This window comes from Megalops cyprinoides, chromosome 3 (genome assembly GCF_013368585.1).
Source record: "Megalops cyprinoides isolate fMegCyp1 chromosome 3, fMegCyp1.pri, whole genome shotgun sequence".
NCBI lineage: Eukaryota > Metazoa > Chordata > Actinopteri > Elopiformes > Megalopidae > Megalops > Megalops cyprinoides.
In genome coordinates, this window is record NC_050585.1 from 44,925,411 (window position 1) to 44,945,468 (window position 20,058).

Genomic DNA, 20,058 nt, shown 5'->3' on the forward strand with positions numbered 1-20,058 from the left:
ATATTTTCTGGTGTGTGGGTACAGAGGAGGCAATGGAATTCCCTGTGGAGGAGGTGATAGAACTACATGTGAAGAACTCCACTCTTTTGGATGCAAGCCAAGCTGTCAACATTGACATGAGGCAGTCTCCAAACCTCTCCTCCATACTGGGTAATGTGCAGTGCTGCTTGTTGGCAGTGTTCAAAGCAGAGGCATGCATTTTCTCAAATCCGATATTCATATAATCACCCGAAAGGATCCAGTTTAAATCAGACATTCTCAAAGTAATACTGATTTTTTTTCCCCAACGGGCTGTGTGAAACTTCTGTGTGAATGATTCATTGCAAAGACATCCTTAGTCACTCACACTTTCAGTGGGAAAATGAATACCAATGAAATGTTACGTTGTGCAGCATTCTTAGGGTTTCGCTGTACTGGTGATGTAAGGTTGGGCATGTGGTTTTCATTGATAAATTCATATTAACCATTACCAGACTGCAACACTTCAGTTTGCTGCTGCAAAGATTAGACGTGTTCACTATTAGATGGGCTGCTCCAGTATTATTAATTAAAGTATCTCTGCAGAGTTCTCCACAAAGGTGGCTGAGATGGATTATGAAAAAAGGTAACTTCTTTCCTCCCTCTTGACTCTATTTAAATTATGTAAAGGTTTCCTAAAATTCTGTATTGCAATGTCCATAGTGAGTTTTCCAGTCAGTCTAGCAAATGGTGCATGTAGCATCTCAGTGCGAGTTTTTAACGCTATTGTTTTACTAATGTTGCTTCTCATATAACACATTTTTTTTTATACTTTTGTGTCCATTTCAGATACTCAGTGGGAAATATAGCTAGTTCTTTCAGTGCATGTTCAGCTGCAGTGCCAGGTATTTGTAATGCTTATCATTTTGTGGTCACTGCAAACCTTTGTGAACTCCTGGCAAGCTTTTCACACTCTGTTATGGAGCACACACATAACAAACAGTTAGAAACTGTAGTACTGCTTCCTCACAGTAAGTACTAAAACATAATTGTTTCTCCTTTCAGTAGATATAACAAAAAATGTGCCTAGAGAAGGAGTGCTCCCTACTGGGGTAAATGTGCTGTCCACACCATTCAAACAGCCCAAAAAGGTAGCAGCACGATTTCTCAAACATTTACATAAACTCTGGCCTTACAAAATCGCTTCCTGTGTTTAGGTGTGCTGTGTGACTGAGCATCATTTCCCCCGTTGCAGATAGAGAGGGTTAGACCCATCAGGTGCCGGAAGAAGGTTGATTTTCGCATCGCTGAAGTTGAGCAGAAACCGGAGCGAGAGAAGGAAACGGCTAAGTCTTGCGAAATTGAAGTGGTTAAAGAGGCAGAGAGTGGACTTTCTCCCACAGGAAAGAAGCTCAGCTTCACCGAGATAAAGTCTGGCCTTCAGCTTGCAGAGCCCCTGCAGGCCAGCCCTGAGCCAGCAGACACCGGGGGAAAGGATGGGGTGGCCTTCCCTGGTGAGGCCAAGGGAACCCCACCGTGCAGCGTCTCCCCAAAGCCAGCACGCTTCTTTGACTTCTCAGACGGCACAGAAGAGAACACTTTTCTCGGAAAAAAGGGAGGGAAAAGACCGTTTCTGTTTCCCTCTAAACCAGTAAGATGATTTGCACAACCTAAATGCTGTATTGCAAGGTGGTTATGATGACCTGCCATTTAGTATGCATAAAGTTGTTGAATTTACTCATGTTTTTTTCCCACAAGCCCATTGTAAGCGGTGCCCCAGTTGAGCGAGTGTATCTGAAGGTTAGGATTTTTTTTTTGTAATAATAATAATGTTTTGCATCGGACATTGAGCTGTTCCCGCAGTCCAATTAAGTCGTACTCGTTTTTTGTGCAAATAAAATATACCACTGATGCCCAGCAGGGGGCGGCATTGTTTTTAAAAAGTAATGCGCTCGTTTTAAAACTGCTGTGAAGTGTTATCGTTTTTGTTGCTTTCAATTTATGTTGCAGTTCAAGAACTCAGAAATCCATAATCCCAACAAACTCTACGAAGTATCCTGGATTCAGTTAGCCCTTGAGGGGGAGAACTTCTTCAATAATCCGCGTCTCAAAAAAGTTGTCACTGAAAAAGGTGAGTATTGAGTACTCTAAATATTTGTGTCTTTTTCAATCTCCCTAATGGCTAATGTTCTAGATACTAGTGGATAACTTGTAAAGCCCAGGAATAAATATCAAATGGATAATAAGTGTCAAATGAATGTTCACCAAGTTACCAAAACCACCACCCTGGTAAACCGCAGCTTTTCTAATATTAAATCCCACATGAGACCTTTTCACAACTGCACATATTTCCAGTTACCATTCATAAATAGTAAAGCTGAGAATAGTAAGACTAGCTATTCAAAGTGTAGATTTTATACACTGGCTAATAAAAGAAAGTGTGATGAAATGACATGAAAGTTTTATTATGACTGTAAAAAAAGAGGTTTTGGCCCATAGGATTCTTCTATCAGTGTCGTCTTTAAATACCTCTTTGTTTTTCAGGTGTCCACTATGAAGACTGTGGAAAGTTCAGACAGTTCCACGGACAGGTTTTTTTCCCAATTTCAGAAAAAGAATAAGGACTTAGGATCATCTTAGATTATATGAAACATTTTACTGAAAGTTCCTAATTTGTTTGATGTTAAAGTAATGTTAAAGTGATGTTAAACAATGACAATAATGTAATAAAAGTAACGTGTACTGTGGAACCTCAGAATAATTTTAAATGTAATCACAACTGTTTAATATAAATAAATATTACTTCGATGTATCAGTGGCCATCAACTCATTCCTTAGTGGTCCCTCTGATTTGTGAAACTCATTTAGAACACATCCATAAGCAATGGTATTTATAGAATGCACCCTGGCTAAACCGTTGAGGGATGTATTAGTGTTATTAGTAATTTGGTACTGTTGCACAATCCAGGGAAATCCACTAGACTGCGTAGAACGTGGTGATTACACTTTTCCGCCACGAGTTTAATTTTCGTTTCTTTATTCCGTGTAAGTGTTAATTTGTGTATCGGTTCATATGCAGCACTCCAAAACATCAACACAGCAGTTCTATTGACCACGTGGTGTTCCGCCAAAAATAACATCCAATGGCGTAATTTAGAAAAGGAGCACTGGAGTGTCGTCCAATCAGAAAATGTCGTGGCGTTTCCAAGCAGTTTGTGTGACTAATGCCTGTCATATGACTCTGACACAAATGGAGTTAGTTTCAAGGAACTAGGTGTGCTTGTGGATTGATAAGAAAGGGAATCTGTACCGAATTATTTGGTACAAAATGCCTCCGACATTGTTTCAGAAACTTTTTAATAAGAGAAATGCCTTTTCACCGCCACCCAAGTGCACAAAAGACGACCACTCGTACAGGTACGTGACAGAGCTGTTCGCTAGCTGGCTAGCTAATCAGTTTAGGCTTCTTCGTGTCTTCCCATAGGTTTTGCGTGGAGATGTGACTTTAGCGTAGTTAGCTGTATTTTAAGGTTTGATTAAATTTCAGATGCGATCTATGGTACGTAGTAGATAATTCCACAATTTTTGTGTGCGATTTATTTGCTTGGACCAATGTAAGTGGCTGCGTGGTTGCTATTTCAAGCGATAGGCAATTATTGTAAGCTTATCCAGCCACCTTTGTGTGCCATGCTGGCGAGCTAGCAAGCTGTTCAGCTGCTGTGGTCTCCCCAAGGAATAGTTTTAAACCGGATACCTACAAAACAACGGACGTCTTGAAACCCCTCAACGCTTCAAAATTTGGGAGGGTTTTTTTGGGAAGGAGGGGGAGGCGGCGTCTACTAACAGTGGGAAAATACATGCAGAAATAAAATTGCATTTAAGGCATGCGTATTCTGCTTTTTGTGCAATAAATGTTGTTAAATTTTGCCCCTTCGCTTGCTGTACGTGGTGCAAAGTACAAATGCTTTGCAGCATATTGTAACGCTGGTCTGGGACAGTGTGCTCGGTGAGCTGGCACGTGACGGACTCCTCTGACAATCGTACAGTAGCTGGAAAAGGCACAACACACACGGTGCTGCAATGACTGCCTTCGCAAATCGTACACCGCGACATCCTGTCACGCCGATGTCCTACCAATCAGTAAATCATAACCTGTGTCGTATTGGTGTCCTTTAAATAGAAATTGGCAGAATACTGTGTTAAGTGCAACGTAACGCAAGCGATTGCGACGACGTAACTACTGATAAGAGACACCGACCTCCTACCCGAACTGAAAATGTGATAATATTATAAGACTAGGAAAACAAGAAACGTCAACTACAATTAAACGGAATGAGGAGACTAATAATATAATCAAAACGATCGCCTTTTGATTTTTATACATGTATATTTAAATGTTGGCTTTTGTTCGAAACGACAGTATAGTTGTAAGTGGAAGACCACTTATAAAATTACACAAAGTGTCATCAGTGTGTATGATACTGTCTATGAAACTAAGAAACTAAATAGAGCTAATGAATACAACTGTACAGTTATGAAAAGGACATGATGACAGTTTTAAGTAATGTTGGTGTTTACACTTCACATCGAACTGCTGAAGACAGTCCAGTTAGCATACATCCAGGTTTGCATGGTGCTGTATTTGTCTTGTATAATATACAATTTAAATAAATAATATTTAAATAAATATTTATTTAAATTTGTATCCATTTGTTAGTAATGTCTTCAGAAATGTACCCTGATCTTTCAATAACAGTAAGGATGTTATTTATTAGGTCGTCTTTTCTTGATGATTTTTGCTTAAATCTGTGTTATCCTGGAAACATTGGTCAACATGATCCAGATCGTTTTCCTGTTGTGAATTTAAACGAATTTTGTGTCCTGTGTGATGAGATTTAATCACTTTCATTTTGTTTAGTTGAGTAAAATAAAAATTCTGAACCTTTTAAGAGTGGATCCCCTAAGAATTCTTCTTTGAAAACTTGATTTTTGCTGATGACGATATCTCTACTAAATACCTGAAAATAGAATATTTCACTTTTTGTCTACGGTATACGACATACATTTTTACATTTTTTTCACTGGTGGACCAACACAGAGATCAATACTTTAGCGATAAAAAAAATAATTCCATTTTAGTGTTTCTCCAGGTCTACAGACATACGTTGCCTATGTTCTCTCTTTCTCTTACGAGATCATGCATGTAAAATTAATACATTTCTTAATCTGAATACTGATAATAGGACTAAGGATTTACATCCATATCATTCAGTTTACTGTGTTATGCTAAATGAAACAAGCAGATCTGACCAGATTTCACACTCTGAAAGGCTGACCTAAACCCACTCTCTTTGATGTGACTTTTCTGTCTCCCTTCCTCCGCTGTCAGTGAGCACTCAGCTTCACCACTTGTGATCTCCGTTCCAGTAATATTCTCAGGAGTTAAGATGTTAATGGCCATCACCTCTGATATGTGTGTCAGTGCGCAGTTATTTGCCATAAAGATGTCTGGGCACTGGAGATATATGTTGCGAAGAGCATTTCACACATAAGCCAGCATCACCGCAGGGGTTATGATCCAGTCCTGGCCCACAGTCATGGACATTTCTCTGGCACCAGAGCTTCATTCATTAAGCACGTGGGGAGGGTGGCTCTTCGCTTGTTATTTATCCTCTCTTTTCTGAGCTATTTTTAAGGCGTATTTATGTCACAGACTCGGCATTACGTGAGCTTTGGCCTAGTTGACCTCAATGAGCATTGTAAGGTTTAAGACATCTGTATGCAGTCTGTGATATCTTCTGTGATCTCTCTCTGTTTGTTTTTGTAAGGTTTGACATGGAAATGGTTAACTGTGACTTAGTGAACAAGGGCTCTGACGCTTTTGTGACAGCAAGGGATATGGAAGGAGGGATTAGCAAAAGCGTAACTGAGACTCTTTGTCAATGGTGGGTTTGGAAAAAAGGGACAGTCCCTTGTTTAAATTGGTTGTGACTTTCCCAGAATAACAGTTGAGTGGACTCACATTTCAAGTAAAAGGGTGTCTCATTTGTAGAAAGACATTACAGATTTCCTTTTCCTTAATAAGGATTTTCACACGTTATCCTTGTACATTTTTTTTGTTTGATTTGAACTGGTTGCTGATGCGGTTTTCTGAGTAAATCAATGGAAAACATTTCTTTTGTGGTTTCATCCATTGTGAAGAGTGATATCATTTCAGATGTTTTAGATGTTTTCAGTTACCAATTAAAATAAAAAAACTGATTCATCTAAAACACCCCAACTAATAGTTAACCACCAGCATGAGAAGGAAGAGCGAGCAATGTTTTATTTCCTCTTATATTTCCCTCTCTTGTCAGGCGAAACATCCGTTCACCCAGGACCACGTTACAACTCAGTACAGTAAAAAGAAAAGTATACAGAAGTATTAGTTCAGAGTTTGTTTTTACTCTGTCGTGTGTGCGTGTTTGCTCCCTGAACACAAAATGCCATCGCCATGAAAACGATGTACCCCAGCCACCTAGCCAGTGGCAATATCAGTTAAAGAAATCATATCAGAAAAGGTTGCTAGTGTAATACAGGTGAACTATGTAGAGTCTGAGAAGAGTGATGGGCAATTGCATTGACTGCCACAGAATGCAGATGGTTAGTGGACTGTGACTGCTGGCTAACCGCTAGCAGTAGTGAGGACTGAACTGTAGGTGTTGAAAGTTCTGGCACCATCACCTAACCCCCCCCCAGCCCTGTCAGTTTTATGTCCAAAAAGAAAACAGATACTTGTGCTTAGGTTGTAATTTTAGATTAACCTGGCTTTGGTGCATGAAGTTGAATTTCATGGCTTTGATCGGTGTTTTCAATGAGAATATAAAGTATTGGACAAAAAAAACCCCTAAATTTAAATGCAGATCCTCAGAAATGGGTCAAGGATCACCCAGTACAGGGGACCCTTAGTTATTGTAGGATTTGCTGTTTGCAGTTCCAAATATTTATGCCAGGCATCACTCCCTGTTCCCGGCTTCACACTGTGTACCCTGTTTTCAGCCTCACACACACACTTTTAAGGCTGCAGATCTCTGGGCCAACTGTACGGCTTTTATATATATGTGTGTGTGTGTGTGAGAGAGAGAGATTGAGAGAGAGAGAGAGACTTGTTTATTGAACTTTTACATTGTTTTTGGTCAAAAAATGTGGCTGCTTTGTGTCAGGAACAAATCCTCTTTGCACATAAGTCTTTATTTTTGGTACAGAATGGCGAGGGTTTCCTGTATTTCACCTAAAAGCCTCCATGGCTCACACCAGAGAAAGGTTCGTCCTCTTGAATGCCAGGGAGGGCAAACGATTGGCTGACCCTCTAAAATAAACCTAAACACCCTTAACATTTTGGAGAGTGCATGTGACCCGGGGCGGCATACTGTACATTGCTGTCATTTAAGAGTGAGGGGCCTTTGTTAGCGCTTATCCCGGGGTCAGTGCTGCTGGCCATGCACAACCATTGGAAGGGAGAGTGCAGCTGATAGCATCATTAGCACCACCCAGACATTTTGGTTTCATTTCTTTATCGTGCAAGTCATCAGAAAACAGTCAACTCGTGAATGCGCGTGTTTATGATAGAAATCATTAGAAAAGAAAAAAAAAAAGAAAAACAGTGGCAGGTTAGATTAATTTGGAGAAATGCTCTCTGCTGTGCTCTCATCTCTCCATCACATTGCTGACTTTAACGGTTAACAGCACGCTCTATGTAGCATGGAGCATCACTGATGGTAACACATTGTCCTACAAGCACTGTTTAAATCTCCAGGTTATGCCTGCAAACAGATCATGGTGATTTTTTTTTATCTTGACAACCCCCTCAGGTTGCAAAAGGAGGTCTGAAAATCTTGGAATTGTGCATCGTAATAGAGTGAAACCTGTGAGAGCTTTGGCTGTGTCTCCGTGGTCTTAGTTCAGATGCAAGACCATGCAGCAGACTAGTGGTCGGTTAAGACGACTTGTCATCATGTTCCAATCAGAGCTATTTTAAGTGGCCTGGAAGAGTTCTCAGAACAGCAGGGTCATGGTAAAGGTATATTTTTGTGTGAACGTAGGCTTCACACCCCTCTACTTGCTGGCTGAATAAGCATGCATTCATTTGGCAATGAAAAAATGCCAAAATAATATGTTTGCCTCGTGTCATTTCACATTGTCTGTGTGTAATGTATTTGCATAACATCCATGATTATCACTCATGGAGCCTGTGCTGTGTGTTTGTATAGATTGTTTGCATTGCATTTTTTCCGCAGTTAAGTTGAGTAACATCATATCAATGCCATTGGCTATATTAAACAGATTGTTCCTCCTTATGTATGTGATTTAATTGATACTATGTTTTTTTGTCATTGTGCAACTTCTCGAGTTACTTTGCCTGGAACAGAAAAAAGTGAACAAAAAAAGTTTGTTGTCCCCCGATTTGGCAGTCAGCTCTGTCTGGAACTGTGCTTGAGGGATCAGAAATGTTGGAGTTTGTCCATGGCTGTACACAAGACTAATTTAGGTAACCCTAAATGAACTTCATCAGGAATTGTGCTGGGTCCGCTGCCAGGCCTAGCGTGTAATAGTGCAAGGTTTTATACCGTGGAACAGAACTTGGGCCACACAAGGGCCCGCAGTCGGGCGTCTGATGGTTTTGTGTGAACGTTTTTTTTTTTTTTAATTGTTTGGGGTTTTTTCTGCAAGCTGAGCATAGTGTAGTTTTCACATTCGCAGTCTCTGAAATCATTGAACTGTGCAGTTTGTCTATACACGTTGAGTAGATGTAAATTTCAGAGAATCAGCGACAGTTTGATTAAGGAAGTATAATCAGTGGCTCTCGAGTCCTCCGGCCTGACTGCGCCTTATGCCAGCAAGCACTCTGTTTTACCATTCTAACAGTAAAGTAAATAATCAGTATTTGTTCTGCATCCTGCAATGTGCCACACGTGATCTGGCAGAACAAGCGCTCCCATTCACGTGGGACTCCACCTCAACAAATATTTTAATGTAAAAGTAACCAAAATGTGGGGGCCAGGGGCTTGGGGGGGGGGGGGGGGGGGTGGGGCTGTCCCCCAGGAACATTTTAGCATTTCGGGAGGTGACTAATTCTGCGCGGGTCGCCATGGCTGCAGCTGTTAGGCGATATGCTGCTAACTCAGGGCAGAGTATCCGGAATGTTCTCAGCAGAGCCCGCAGCACACCTGGAGGCATCACGAGGCATGCAGGTGTGTCGACATACCGGTTGAAAAATGTCCTTTCAGAAGTAATCTGGTGTTAACTGTGCCTGGCAGGTATATTCCCAGGTTGTAATTAACGCAGATTAAGATTGAGGATTGAGGATATTCTTAAGTGTCAAGTCTCAGGTCTCAGTCTCAACTGTCAAACATCACTTTATGCATTCTGAGAGCACTGTAGAATGCATGTGAAGTCATATTTGCAGCATATTCCTTTTGAACCTTTTTTGGCATGATTTTTAAAAATTATTTTGCTTGTAGCCAGGTGTTTACCTAGTGGCAGACACATTCCAGAAATTGTGTACCCGTATTAATTGCCTTCAGGTACTGAAGAATCTTCCTGAACGCCCTGCGATTCTGGGAAACGGGAAATGTCCACGTTGCGGTTTTGAAGTGCCACAATAAAAGGGAACCTGAACCAGTTACATTTTACACACCTTCATATCATACTGCGTTAATGATTGCTGCCCGGATATTTAACAGACCTACATGCGCACATGAACAGAGCGCAGTCGGTACGAGACGATTGCTAAATGTTCACTTAGCATGATGTCAGCACGGGAGCACCACGATGCCCTGCTTCCTGTTTGTGTACTGTTGTCATTGGTGTTGCTATGACTATACAATGACTGTAACAGCAGTGTAGGGGGTGGATTAGTGCACTGGTGACAGTTGAAATGAACAATCCATACCATATGAATGGTGTAATCTTGTTTCGCTAAGGATTTTTTTTTCCCCTCCCAGAGAATATTCCATGTTTGTAGGAAAGCTTTGCTTCAGATGCCTTATCTGTGTGCCTTGGCTGCAGTGAAGGTAGTCGTTACCAGACCAAACCAGGAAGAGCTCTTGCTTGGAGAGTCACCTGATTTCTTTTGGCTTGGCACAGCATCTGCGGCCAAGGCCTCATGAGAGAGTAAAAACACTCCTGTTTGTAATTAGAAAATGGGCAATCATGTTTCAACGTCCTAATGGCCTCCCACAGGCAGGTTGGAACATGCCATACAGCGAAACGCTCTCCTCTGGGATCAGCGGCGCTCAGGCACCGTTGCATCGCGTTTCGAGGGAAAAAGGCAGGCCGGCTGTCTCAATGCTGCCCTTGTTCTTTCTTTGAGAACAGGGGTTCTGTTTCTGTGCAGTCTCCCAGATGTTCTCTTTTTTTCGTCCACCCCGCTCCCCCCCCGCCCCCTTCTACCCCCTTCCCCCTGGCCCATCTCTCCTCTGTGGCGGTGAATCACACGCGGGCCTCGGGGTCTGTTTGGGTCATCCGGTTCGCCCGCGTCTCGCTCCGCCTGAGCTTGGCAGATTGCTGAGCGGCGCAGATGTGATGTCATCCGTGCACTCACGGATCATGTGAGGATGGAATGCAGTAAGTCACTACCTGAAACCACGGAAACGGAGCAGACAGGGAGGACGGGGCTGTCTTTGTGGATGGCTCAGAGCCGCAGGAGTTGCAAGGCCGGGGTGGGGGGGGGGGGAGGGGGGGGGGTGTTGCGGTAGAACTTGTTTTTGCTGTGAATTAGAGGGCCAGTGACGACTTCGGGTGACTCCTTTGCGGAGAAATGGCAGAACGGCCACAGGGCTGAGGTGCCATTCTATCTGGTGTCAGGTTATAGTCTGCACTGGCGGCTTGTGTAAATATTTGATGTGTTATCTAGCTGAAAACATAAAATGGTGCACTTTGCTGTTGACCTTAGGCGCATGATCAAGTGTTGTAATTCTCACAGAATATTAAGCAAATTGTCGGAAAAGGAAAACACAGAAGCCAGATAGGTTGCATATGTTGACAGCTCCTCTGTACTGATTATAAGTGGTTATGACTATCACTCCCTGAGGTTTGGTTTACATTTTCTGAACTGCCGTAAGGTCTAAGCCCTGCCAGCGCGCTCAAATATTGACCTGCAATGATTCATTTGAAATTTAGTGCTATGAAGCATCTATACTTTTTTATAAGAAATAAGAAGCATAAAACTTTACGCATTGATTTTAGGTATGGATTTCTGCTTTTGTGAATGAAGGGTTTTGTGAGGTTAATGTGAACAGTCTGGTCGGGGAGCAATGCGCTGTTCTTTCCGCATCTTTGGGTGAAAGCGTAGTAATGCGCCGTGGCGGCGGGCTGCGGTAAAGCGCTGACGACTGAGGGCCGCTGGAAAGGGATTTCGCAGCGAAGGGTGGGAGTGCAGACGTGCGGGCCGGTCCCATGAGTGTGGGAGGGTGACGCAGAGAAGGATTATTCACTGCAGGGGTCAGAGCTACCCTCCCAGCCCGCTCATCAGTTTGCACTCTGACTGGATGGAGAAGCAAGTCACTGTCCTTGCCCCGTCTCTGAATTTTGAGAGCGAGGGTATTCTTTTGTGTGTGTGCGCGCGCGCGCGTGTGTGTGTGTGTGTGTGTGTGTGTGTGTGTACGCGTGCGTGTGTGTGAGGGAGGGAGGGAGAGGGGGTGAGGAGGGGCTGGCAGTGTCAGCTTTCACCCACAAGAAAGCGTGATTAGACTATTCTAGCTCCCGGCGCAGTGTCCTAGCAGCACGACCGCCCTCAGACGAGAATCGGATGGCAGGGCCTGATTATGTCAGCATGGGAACATTGCGCTGGAAAAACACTTCGCGGAGAAAACCCCACATTCGGGCAGGAGGCGTGTCGCACACTGTTTTTTAAACACTCGTAGAGGTTGCCCTGCCCCCCCCCCCCCACCTCCACGCCCCAGACACATACACACACACACAAAGTCCCCATCCAAGGGGAGGTGGGGGGCAGGTTAGCCCCTCTGAAGCTAGCACGGGGACAGCTCTCCCTGTTGCATTCTTGGGGTTTCGGGGATGGGGTGGGTGTCCGCTTTTTGCAACAGCACGAGGCTGCCTTTGTCCATGCAGTGTCCAAACAGCCCCGGAGGTCACCTGACAGTCTCATGTTGTTGTGTGAATTTAGTTCAGCGCTATTCTTAGCCGCCGTTGGTGAGCGGCTGAGGAGAGGGCCGGGGACAGTGGGGGAAGACTGGCAGCCGAACCAACCATGCCAAGGTACCCAGGCGCATTCAGACCGGGTTGCTGCTTGTATGTAGAAAGGCTGTTTCTCTTTTATTTTATTTCTTTTTTTTGGTCTGCTGTGTGATTTGTTGAATTCCTTTAGCTATTTTTCATGTTCATCTAAGGGCGCTTTCCCTCCACAGGACATACAGAAGCGTTTATGCTGCGGCAGGTTGCAGTCTGATAGCATTTGTGTAGTATAGGTTGCCATTGTTCATTGTGGCATTGTCAACATAGGTGTAAAGTAGTACAGCTATTATGTACAGCCTGAGGCTCGGCACGCAGTGTGTTGTTTGGTGGAACCGCCTTTTGATGAAAGGGATTTTTCCATATGGTCTTTTTTTGTTTCGCAGTTTTATTGAATAAGATTAAGACATGGCGAGAGTGGCGGTTATCACTTCAGTCCTTAAGCGTCCACGCTACTGTGCGGCTTGTCCGGAACGTTTGTCCTTTAACGTTTGCGGCGGCGTTCTGAGAAGGCAGCCCTCACCGAAGAGTTCCGCTTACCACTCTGCGCCGAGGCCACGTGCCTCTCGATTTGCCCATTTCCTCTTCCCCACCTCTAACCCAACTGTCAGCTCTTGGTTTCACGGCGGAGTCAGATGAGTTAATCTCTTGTGTAAGCAGCGTGTCTGCAATGCAGCAGAATCAGATTGCGAGAGCGGACCTCATGATCAGTTCCCGCTTTTTTTTTTTTTTTTTTTTCAGGCTGCTGGGAGGAATGACTGGGGGGCAGGCCCATGTTTTTTTTTTTTCTTTCTTTTTTCCCCCTGCCTGCTGTATCAAGAGATGTTATTTCTGTCATGCGGTGGCACGGGGCAAGGTGATACCCCCTCATGGTTTTTTTGGAAAGGAAGAAGGCCCCTTTTGTCTGTTGGCTCAGTGTGTTTTGGAACACTTGTAGTACGAATTGAATTCAGTCACGGGGGGGGGGGGGGGGGGGTTAAAAAAAAATGTATAACAACGATTCTGTAACTGTTGTGGAATGTGGGAGTCGCTGTGTTTTCCTCTGCGTCGGACAGGGAGGCACTACCCCAGCCTCATGACCCTCAGAGGCCGAGCTGCAGGGGTCAGACAGCCGTGCGGCGTGGCCCCCGTTTCGCCCTGTTTCGGAGAGTAACTCGAGTGACACACTATATTCCCCACCCCGACCCGAGCCTTCCTTCCGCGAAGCAGCGTCTGCTAGCTGTGAATTTATTGTCTGGGGTCGGCGTGACTCGTTCTGTAAAGAAGCGTACACTCTGAGGATGTGTGATTGATGTCTTTCTGCTCTCGGGAAAAAAAAAAGGTTATTATTGGCCCGGCTGAGGAATGCTATCGTCCCCGGGGCTGTGGTTTGGTGCTTGCTGCGGGCGAGCTGTTCGAACTTAGCCCTGCTTGGAGCTGCCTGTGTCCCAGAATGCTGATAGTTATTTAAGAGATCTTTCAGAAAAACTGCGGAATACGAGGACAGTTATATCACTGAAGTTAATATGTGTGTAACATTAAAGCCTCAAAGAGTTCAAGGCAGGTCAAATGTAAAAAAATTGGAAGTCATGTACTTAATATAGTTTTATGAATAAAAGCCATTTTATGTACTGGAGGTATTATTATTTGGTTATTGGGACCTAGGTGTGTGTTTTTGTGTCTGTGTGGTCTGTTGCCCACCCAACAAAATCCACTTTGACCCAAAACTATATTTTGCAAAGAATTCAAAGACACATAAACTGAACTGAACCTATACATAAATAGCAGATAGTGAAAATAAAGATTTAAACACGAGCTGAATTGCATGAATTAGTTTGGCAAACAATGTAGATATAGTATATGTTTTACAAGGTTATGTAAAGTTTATGTGGGGCACGTGTATGTGATCGGATTAAGGGTAAGGCGTTTTGCACTCTCCTGTGTTAGTGTAATTTGTAGTAGTGATTTAGCCTTGAAGCTGCATTAAGAATGCAATATGCAAGAAGGCATCTCTGTGTGTAATAGTGGACATGGCATTTTTTGCCAAAACGAGGAAAAGGCTCTGTCACGACAGCGGTAACCACACGCGCCCGCTGGCCAAAGAGCGCACAGTGGTGCTTGGAACTCGAATAACGGGGGGCTCGGACTTAACTGTTCCCGCTCCCCATCAGCGCCCTAATCCTCCCCCCCCCCCCCCCCCCAATAAACACGGTCCCGAAAACAGACCCCACTGAGACTCCCCCCTGCGATAAATCTCTTTATAAATAGATCTTGGCCCCACCGGCTCCGATCCGCAGACATTAAAGAAATCCTGTCCTTCGGAGACACTTTGTCACAGTTTCTGATTTATCGGGTGACGTAGGCCTGCCCTGTTGCCTTGGTTCTGTTCACCGAGCAGAGTTAACACGGGGGGAGATGGGCAGGCTGGCGGTGCCACTGTCTCTGTAAGTCACTCTGGATAAGAGCATCTGCTAAATGACAGAATGTAAATGCACTGTTGGCGAGGCAGAACAAGCCGAGCAAGATGACAGGCTCGGGGGGGAAGCTTGTTAGCCTGCTTGTCCTTTCACTGTTAGCGCTAGCGTGTGTCTGTCTGGTCTGTTTTTTTTTTTTTTTTTAAACCCCTATTGTTGTAATTCACAAGGCCAGGGTTGATAAGATTGCTGGTCACGCGCAGGTGACTGGTTTTGATTGAGGCATGTATAAACAAGACTAACGCTGTTGTTTGTGTGTGTGTGTGTATGTATGTGTGTGTGTGTGTGTGTGTGTTTCTCAGCTGGCCCTCCCCTGAGCTGGAACCCAGCCAGATCAGGCTGATAGTGTATCAGGACTGCGAACGACGGGGGAGAAATGTCCTCTTCGACTCAAACGCCAAAAAGAGGAGCTCGGAGGAAGCCCCGGTGTCGGTGAGAGCCCCCCCCATGCTAACCCTAACACTAACACCAACGCTAACACTGGCGTATAAGCAGGGAGCCGTAATCCTTGCTGTTGGAAAAACAGGTAATGCTGTTTTAAACCTCCTGGGGCTATGTTGGAGGTTCTGACCGGTTTAAACTGGAGGTCTTATCTCCAATAATAATAGAATCAGCTGACACTCGGTGTGTAAGCATTCTTTCGCATTCACATGACACAAGTTGCTTTTCTCACGTCCTCTGCCTATTTGTCATTGCGCTGTCATGGGTTGTGCAAAGCAATGCCGGCTGATTGCAGGTTCACACTGCAACTGTGCCACAGTTATCATGCATTCGGGGAGGAATGTTCCCTGAATTTCTAGCTCAAGTCAAACTGTAGATTTACTGTTAAACAAATGCTTTTTTGACTGCTAGCACATTTTATTAAATTTACTGTTAATAGCCTTGTGTTTTCTCTAAAATCAAACATCTTAAAAGGATCAGAACATCCTGACAACTAAAAAGTCAGCAAACTACACAAAACGGTTTAAGCTACATATAGTAACTGGCATGTGGTCTGAGGCTGTGCCTTCGTCAGACTGGTGTGGAATGTTTAAGTGCAACTAAAGACCAGGGGGTTCTGTGCAGCCCCGGTCATGTGACACTTTTTTGGCCAAGGATATTGTTTGTCCTGAGAGACAGAGGCTGGAAGGGAGAACGTGCAAACATGAGTGTTTGTGAGTAAGTGAGTGAGTGAGTGAGAGAGAGAGAGAGAGAGAGAGAAAGAGAGAGAGGGCGAGCGAGCGAGCAGTTCCAGCTCACGAGTTCCTGAGGAAGTCATATGACAGGCACTCACATGCTCCAGGCCTTTGTGTACTCTGTTAGGGCACGACAAGACATTTGTCTGATGTGAGCCATTACCAGACCAGTGCAGGCATTCCACACCAGAGTGCCTCTGCAGCTGGGTGCCACTCCACTGCAGACAGAATAAGTGACACTGTCAAACAGATAAAAGGCTTCGTGTGTTTTCTCTTTGCTTAATTTTAGTTTATTGGTTAAACATTTTTCTCTGGAACCAGGGATGTATAAATATTTTATTTTCTTTTGAAGTGCAGGCACAGGCAGTCTTAGTAATCAGAGCTAATTTTAAATGCCCTAATGCATCCATAAAGGAACTGCAAAGCACTCACATGCCCTGAGGAAATGAAAATTATAGAATTCATTTAGTAATTATATATTTTTTATTCATCTGCCATGAAGAAATGCTCTAGGGTGCTTGTCTGGTATACCGCAGGTGTGAGTTTCTGCATGGGATGTGTTTGTGCTCTGGCCAGGGATTTAGCTAGCACTCCCAATACTTAGCGGTTCGAGCCATTCCAGGTTTTACAACAGGCCTGTTAGCGGACTGAACTGAAGTGTCCCAGTAGGTAACTTCCACGAATTACACGGACCCGGATCTAGTGAAACCTGGACTGACTGAGCGTGCTGGTGTCTCTCGGATGGTCAGTGCTGCTGGCTGAGGCTGATAATGTTGTGCTGTGTGCAGAAGCCCTGCAGTGAGGCCCAGGTGAAGATGTTTGGGAAGTGCTGTCAGCTGCGGCCCACCGGAAGCTCCAGCTCACTGGACAGCAGCTCCTCCTCCACGTCCGAGCCCCGGGAGCAGGGCCCACGCTTCCAAGTGAGCATCCATGGGGAATGCACTCTGTGTACACGCGTACACATAACCACACGCACGCACATGTATACATAACCACACACGCACGCGCATACTCATAACCACACACGCACGCACATGTACACATAACCACACACGCACGCGCATACTCATAACCACACACGCACGCACATGTACACATAACCACACGCACGCACATGTACACATAACCACACACGCACGCACATGTATACATAACCACACACGCACGCGCATACTCATAACCACACACGCACGCGCATGTATACATAACCCCACACGCACGCGCATACTCATAACCACACACGCACGCACATGTACACATAACCACACACGCACGCGCATACTCATAACCACACACGCACGCACATGTACACATAACCACACACGCACGCGCATACTCATAACCACACACGCACGCACATGTACACATAACCACACACGCACGCACATGTACACATAACCACACACGCACGCACATGTACACATAACCACACACGCACATGCATGTATATACACATAACCACACACACACACACACACACATACACATAACCACACACACATGCGCATACCTATGACCACACACGCACATACATATAACTACACACACACGCGCATACCCATAACCACACACACGCATATATATACACATAACCACACACACATGCACATACACATAACCACACATGCACGCGCGTGCCCATAACCACACACACATGCATATGTATGCACATAACCACACACGCACGCACATGTACACATAACCACACACGCACATGCATGTATATACACATAACCACACACACACACACACACATACACATAACCACACACACATGCGCATACCTATGACCACACACGCACATACATATAACTACACACACACGCGCATACCCATAACCACACACACGCATATATATACACATAACCACACACACATGCACATACACATAACCACACATGCACGCGCGTGCCCATAACCACACACACATGCATATGTATGCACATAACCACACACGCACACATATACTGTACATACACGTAACCACACACGCACACATATACTGTACATACACGTAACCACACATACACATACACATAACCACACATGCATACACACATGTGCACATACACATACAGACACACTCACACACGCACTCACGTGCAAACATGCATATATGCGCACATGCACACATGCATATACTTACCTGCACACATACAAACACAGGCTCACAGACAGACACATACATGCACACATACTCGTGCGCACACACACACACACACACATCCTTATATGCACGCATACATATACAGGTGCATATGCACACACTTACATGCGCACATACGTGCACACATACTCGCACACACATACACACACACACACACACACATACACACACACACACACACACACATGCACAGTGTGCCACATTCAAAGTCCTCTCCCCTCGCAGGGGTCCCGCTGCTCGTCGGACGCCAACATGCTGGGGGAGATGATGTTCGGCTCGGTGGCGATGAGCTACAAGGGATCCACGCTGAAAATCCACCAGATCCGGTGAGGGAAGGAGCCCGCCCAGCTGGGCTCCCCGGGGCTCCGCAGCTGTGTTGTTGTTGCTGTGCGCCGATATGTCTGCGCTGAGCTCATTTTGCTCTTCCGTCTCTGTCTGTGTCCTCAGATCCCCTCCGCAGCTCATGCTGAGCAAAGTGTTTACCGCTCGGACAGGAAGCAGCGTTTACGGCAGCCTCAACACGTGAGTTACACGGCCCGCACCCACGGCTCCAGCGCCTGCAGCTCTGAGAACCGGTCTCTCTCTGTCTGTCTCTCTCGCTGTCTCTCTGTATCTCTCTCTCTCTCTCTCTCTCTCTCTTTCTGCCTCTTTCTCTCTTCTGTCTGTCTCCCTCTCTGTCTGTCTCTCTCACTCTCTCTCTCTTTCTGCCTCTCTCTTCTGTCTGTCTCCCTCTCTGTCTGTCTCTCTCGCTGTCTCTCTGTATCTCTCTCTCTCTCTCTTTCTTTCTGTCTGTCTGTCTATCTGTCGCCCTCTCTCTCTCTGCCTCTATAAAGTTTTTGTGTATGTGTATATACATATGTATCTATGTATATATATATATATATATATATTTACATATATACACATACATACACACACAGACATAAATACATACAATACCATTCAAAAATCTGGACACATCTGATTAAGATAATGGGAAACGTGTTCAGAAACATTTTGCTCTAAAGCCTTAAACACTTAAAATATGTTTCTTAGATGAATATAAATTGTGAAGTGCTTACCTATGAATTTCTTTCCAGAGTATTTTTTAACTTTAAAAAGTATTTTTGTCTATTTTGAAGAAACTAAAGTATAAGATTTTTTTATTTGTTTATAACACTTTTTGATCACTGCATAATTCCATTTCTGTGTATATATACATACACATGCACACAGACACGTATATGACACACAGATGTGTAAATATACATACATATACACACACACACATACACAGGATATGTGTACACTTTCCTTGCATCAGAATGACACAGTAAAATTGATGTTGTCTTGTCGTTTTTTGGCAGGTTGCAAGACAGCCTTGAGTTCATCAACCAAGATTCAAACTCACTGCGACCAGATCAGAGCACTGTTGTGAATGGATTTCTCGGGAACATAGGTAACCACAGGCTTTCGTAAGCATGTGGGAGTTTAAGCAAACGCAGAGTCCAGTACACCTTCAACTGCCATCTACCAAACTTCTGCTCCTTGCCCTTTGTTACATACTAAGGCTCAGCAGAGCCGTATAACTGTAACAGTGAACCCGTGATTAACAAGTGCATCCTTCTGGTGGTTCATAACTTGGATATAGTCACTGAGCCTCAGAATATTTGTAGTGTCTGTAGATGTTGATAGTTATGTTTGATGTGAAGAGAATTGTATCGCTTGATTTGCTTGTATTATTTGGTTAGCATGATTTATGTAACTATTTTGTACTTTTTATCATTTTTTGAGACATGGGATAGCAGGATATGTTGGCCGTTTTTTTTTCCTTTGCTGTACAGTATACTCAGTTTGATTCGTTTTAGTTTAAATTTGTTCATTTCCTTTAGTTCTGTGTGTCTGTGTATGTGTACTCTGTAAGTGGTCTATTTGTGTTACTGTGTCCTGTGGTTTCTCCATGTTCTAACATTAATCGCAAAACTGCTCAAAACACTGGTTATGGAACTGAAGTTGTTTTTTTAATCCCTTTGTGAAAGAAAAAATATGGCTATGGCCATGTTATTCTAAAACTTGTGGACTGTTATCCACAGCAGAA

General features: G+C 44.2%; 1 protein-coding gene across 2 annotated transcripts in view; it reads left to right on the forward strand.

The window, feature by feature from the left end:
* Positions 1 to 3,209: 3,209 nt before the first annotated feature.
* Positions 3,210 to 20,058, forward strand: part of fnip1 (folliculin interacting protein 1) — a 29,636-nt gene continuing 12,787 nt past the window's right edge. For both annotated transcript variants that reach the window (XM_036524145.1, XM_036524146.1), the window contains exons 1-6: positions 3,210 to 3,375; positions 14,942 to 15,071; positions 16,603 to 16,734; positions 18,207 to 18,307; positions 18,429 to 18,503; positions 19,328 to 19,419. In XM_036524145.1, the coding sequence (XP_036380038.1) occupies positions 3,287 to 3,375; positions 14,942 to 15,071; positions 16,603 to 16,734; positions 18,207 to 18,307; positions 18,429 to 18,503; positions 19,328 to 19,419 (619 nt within the window). In that variant the 5' untranslated portion in view covers positions 3,210 to 3,286. The remainder of the gene's footprint in view (positions 3,376 to 14,941; positions 15,072 to 16,602; positions 16,735 to 18,206; positions 18,308 to 18,428; positions 18,504 to 19,327; positions 19,420 to 20,058) is intronic.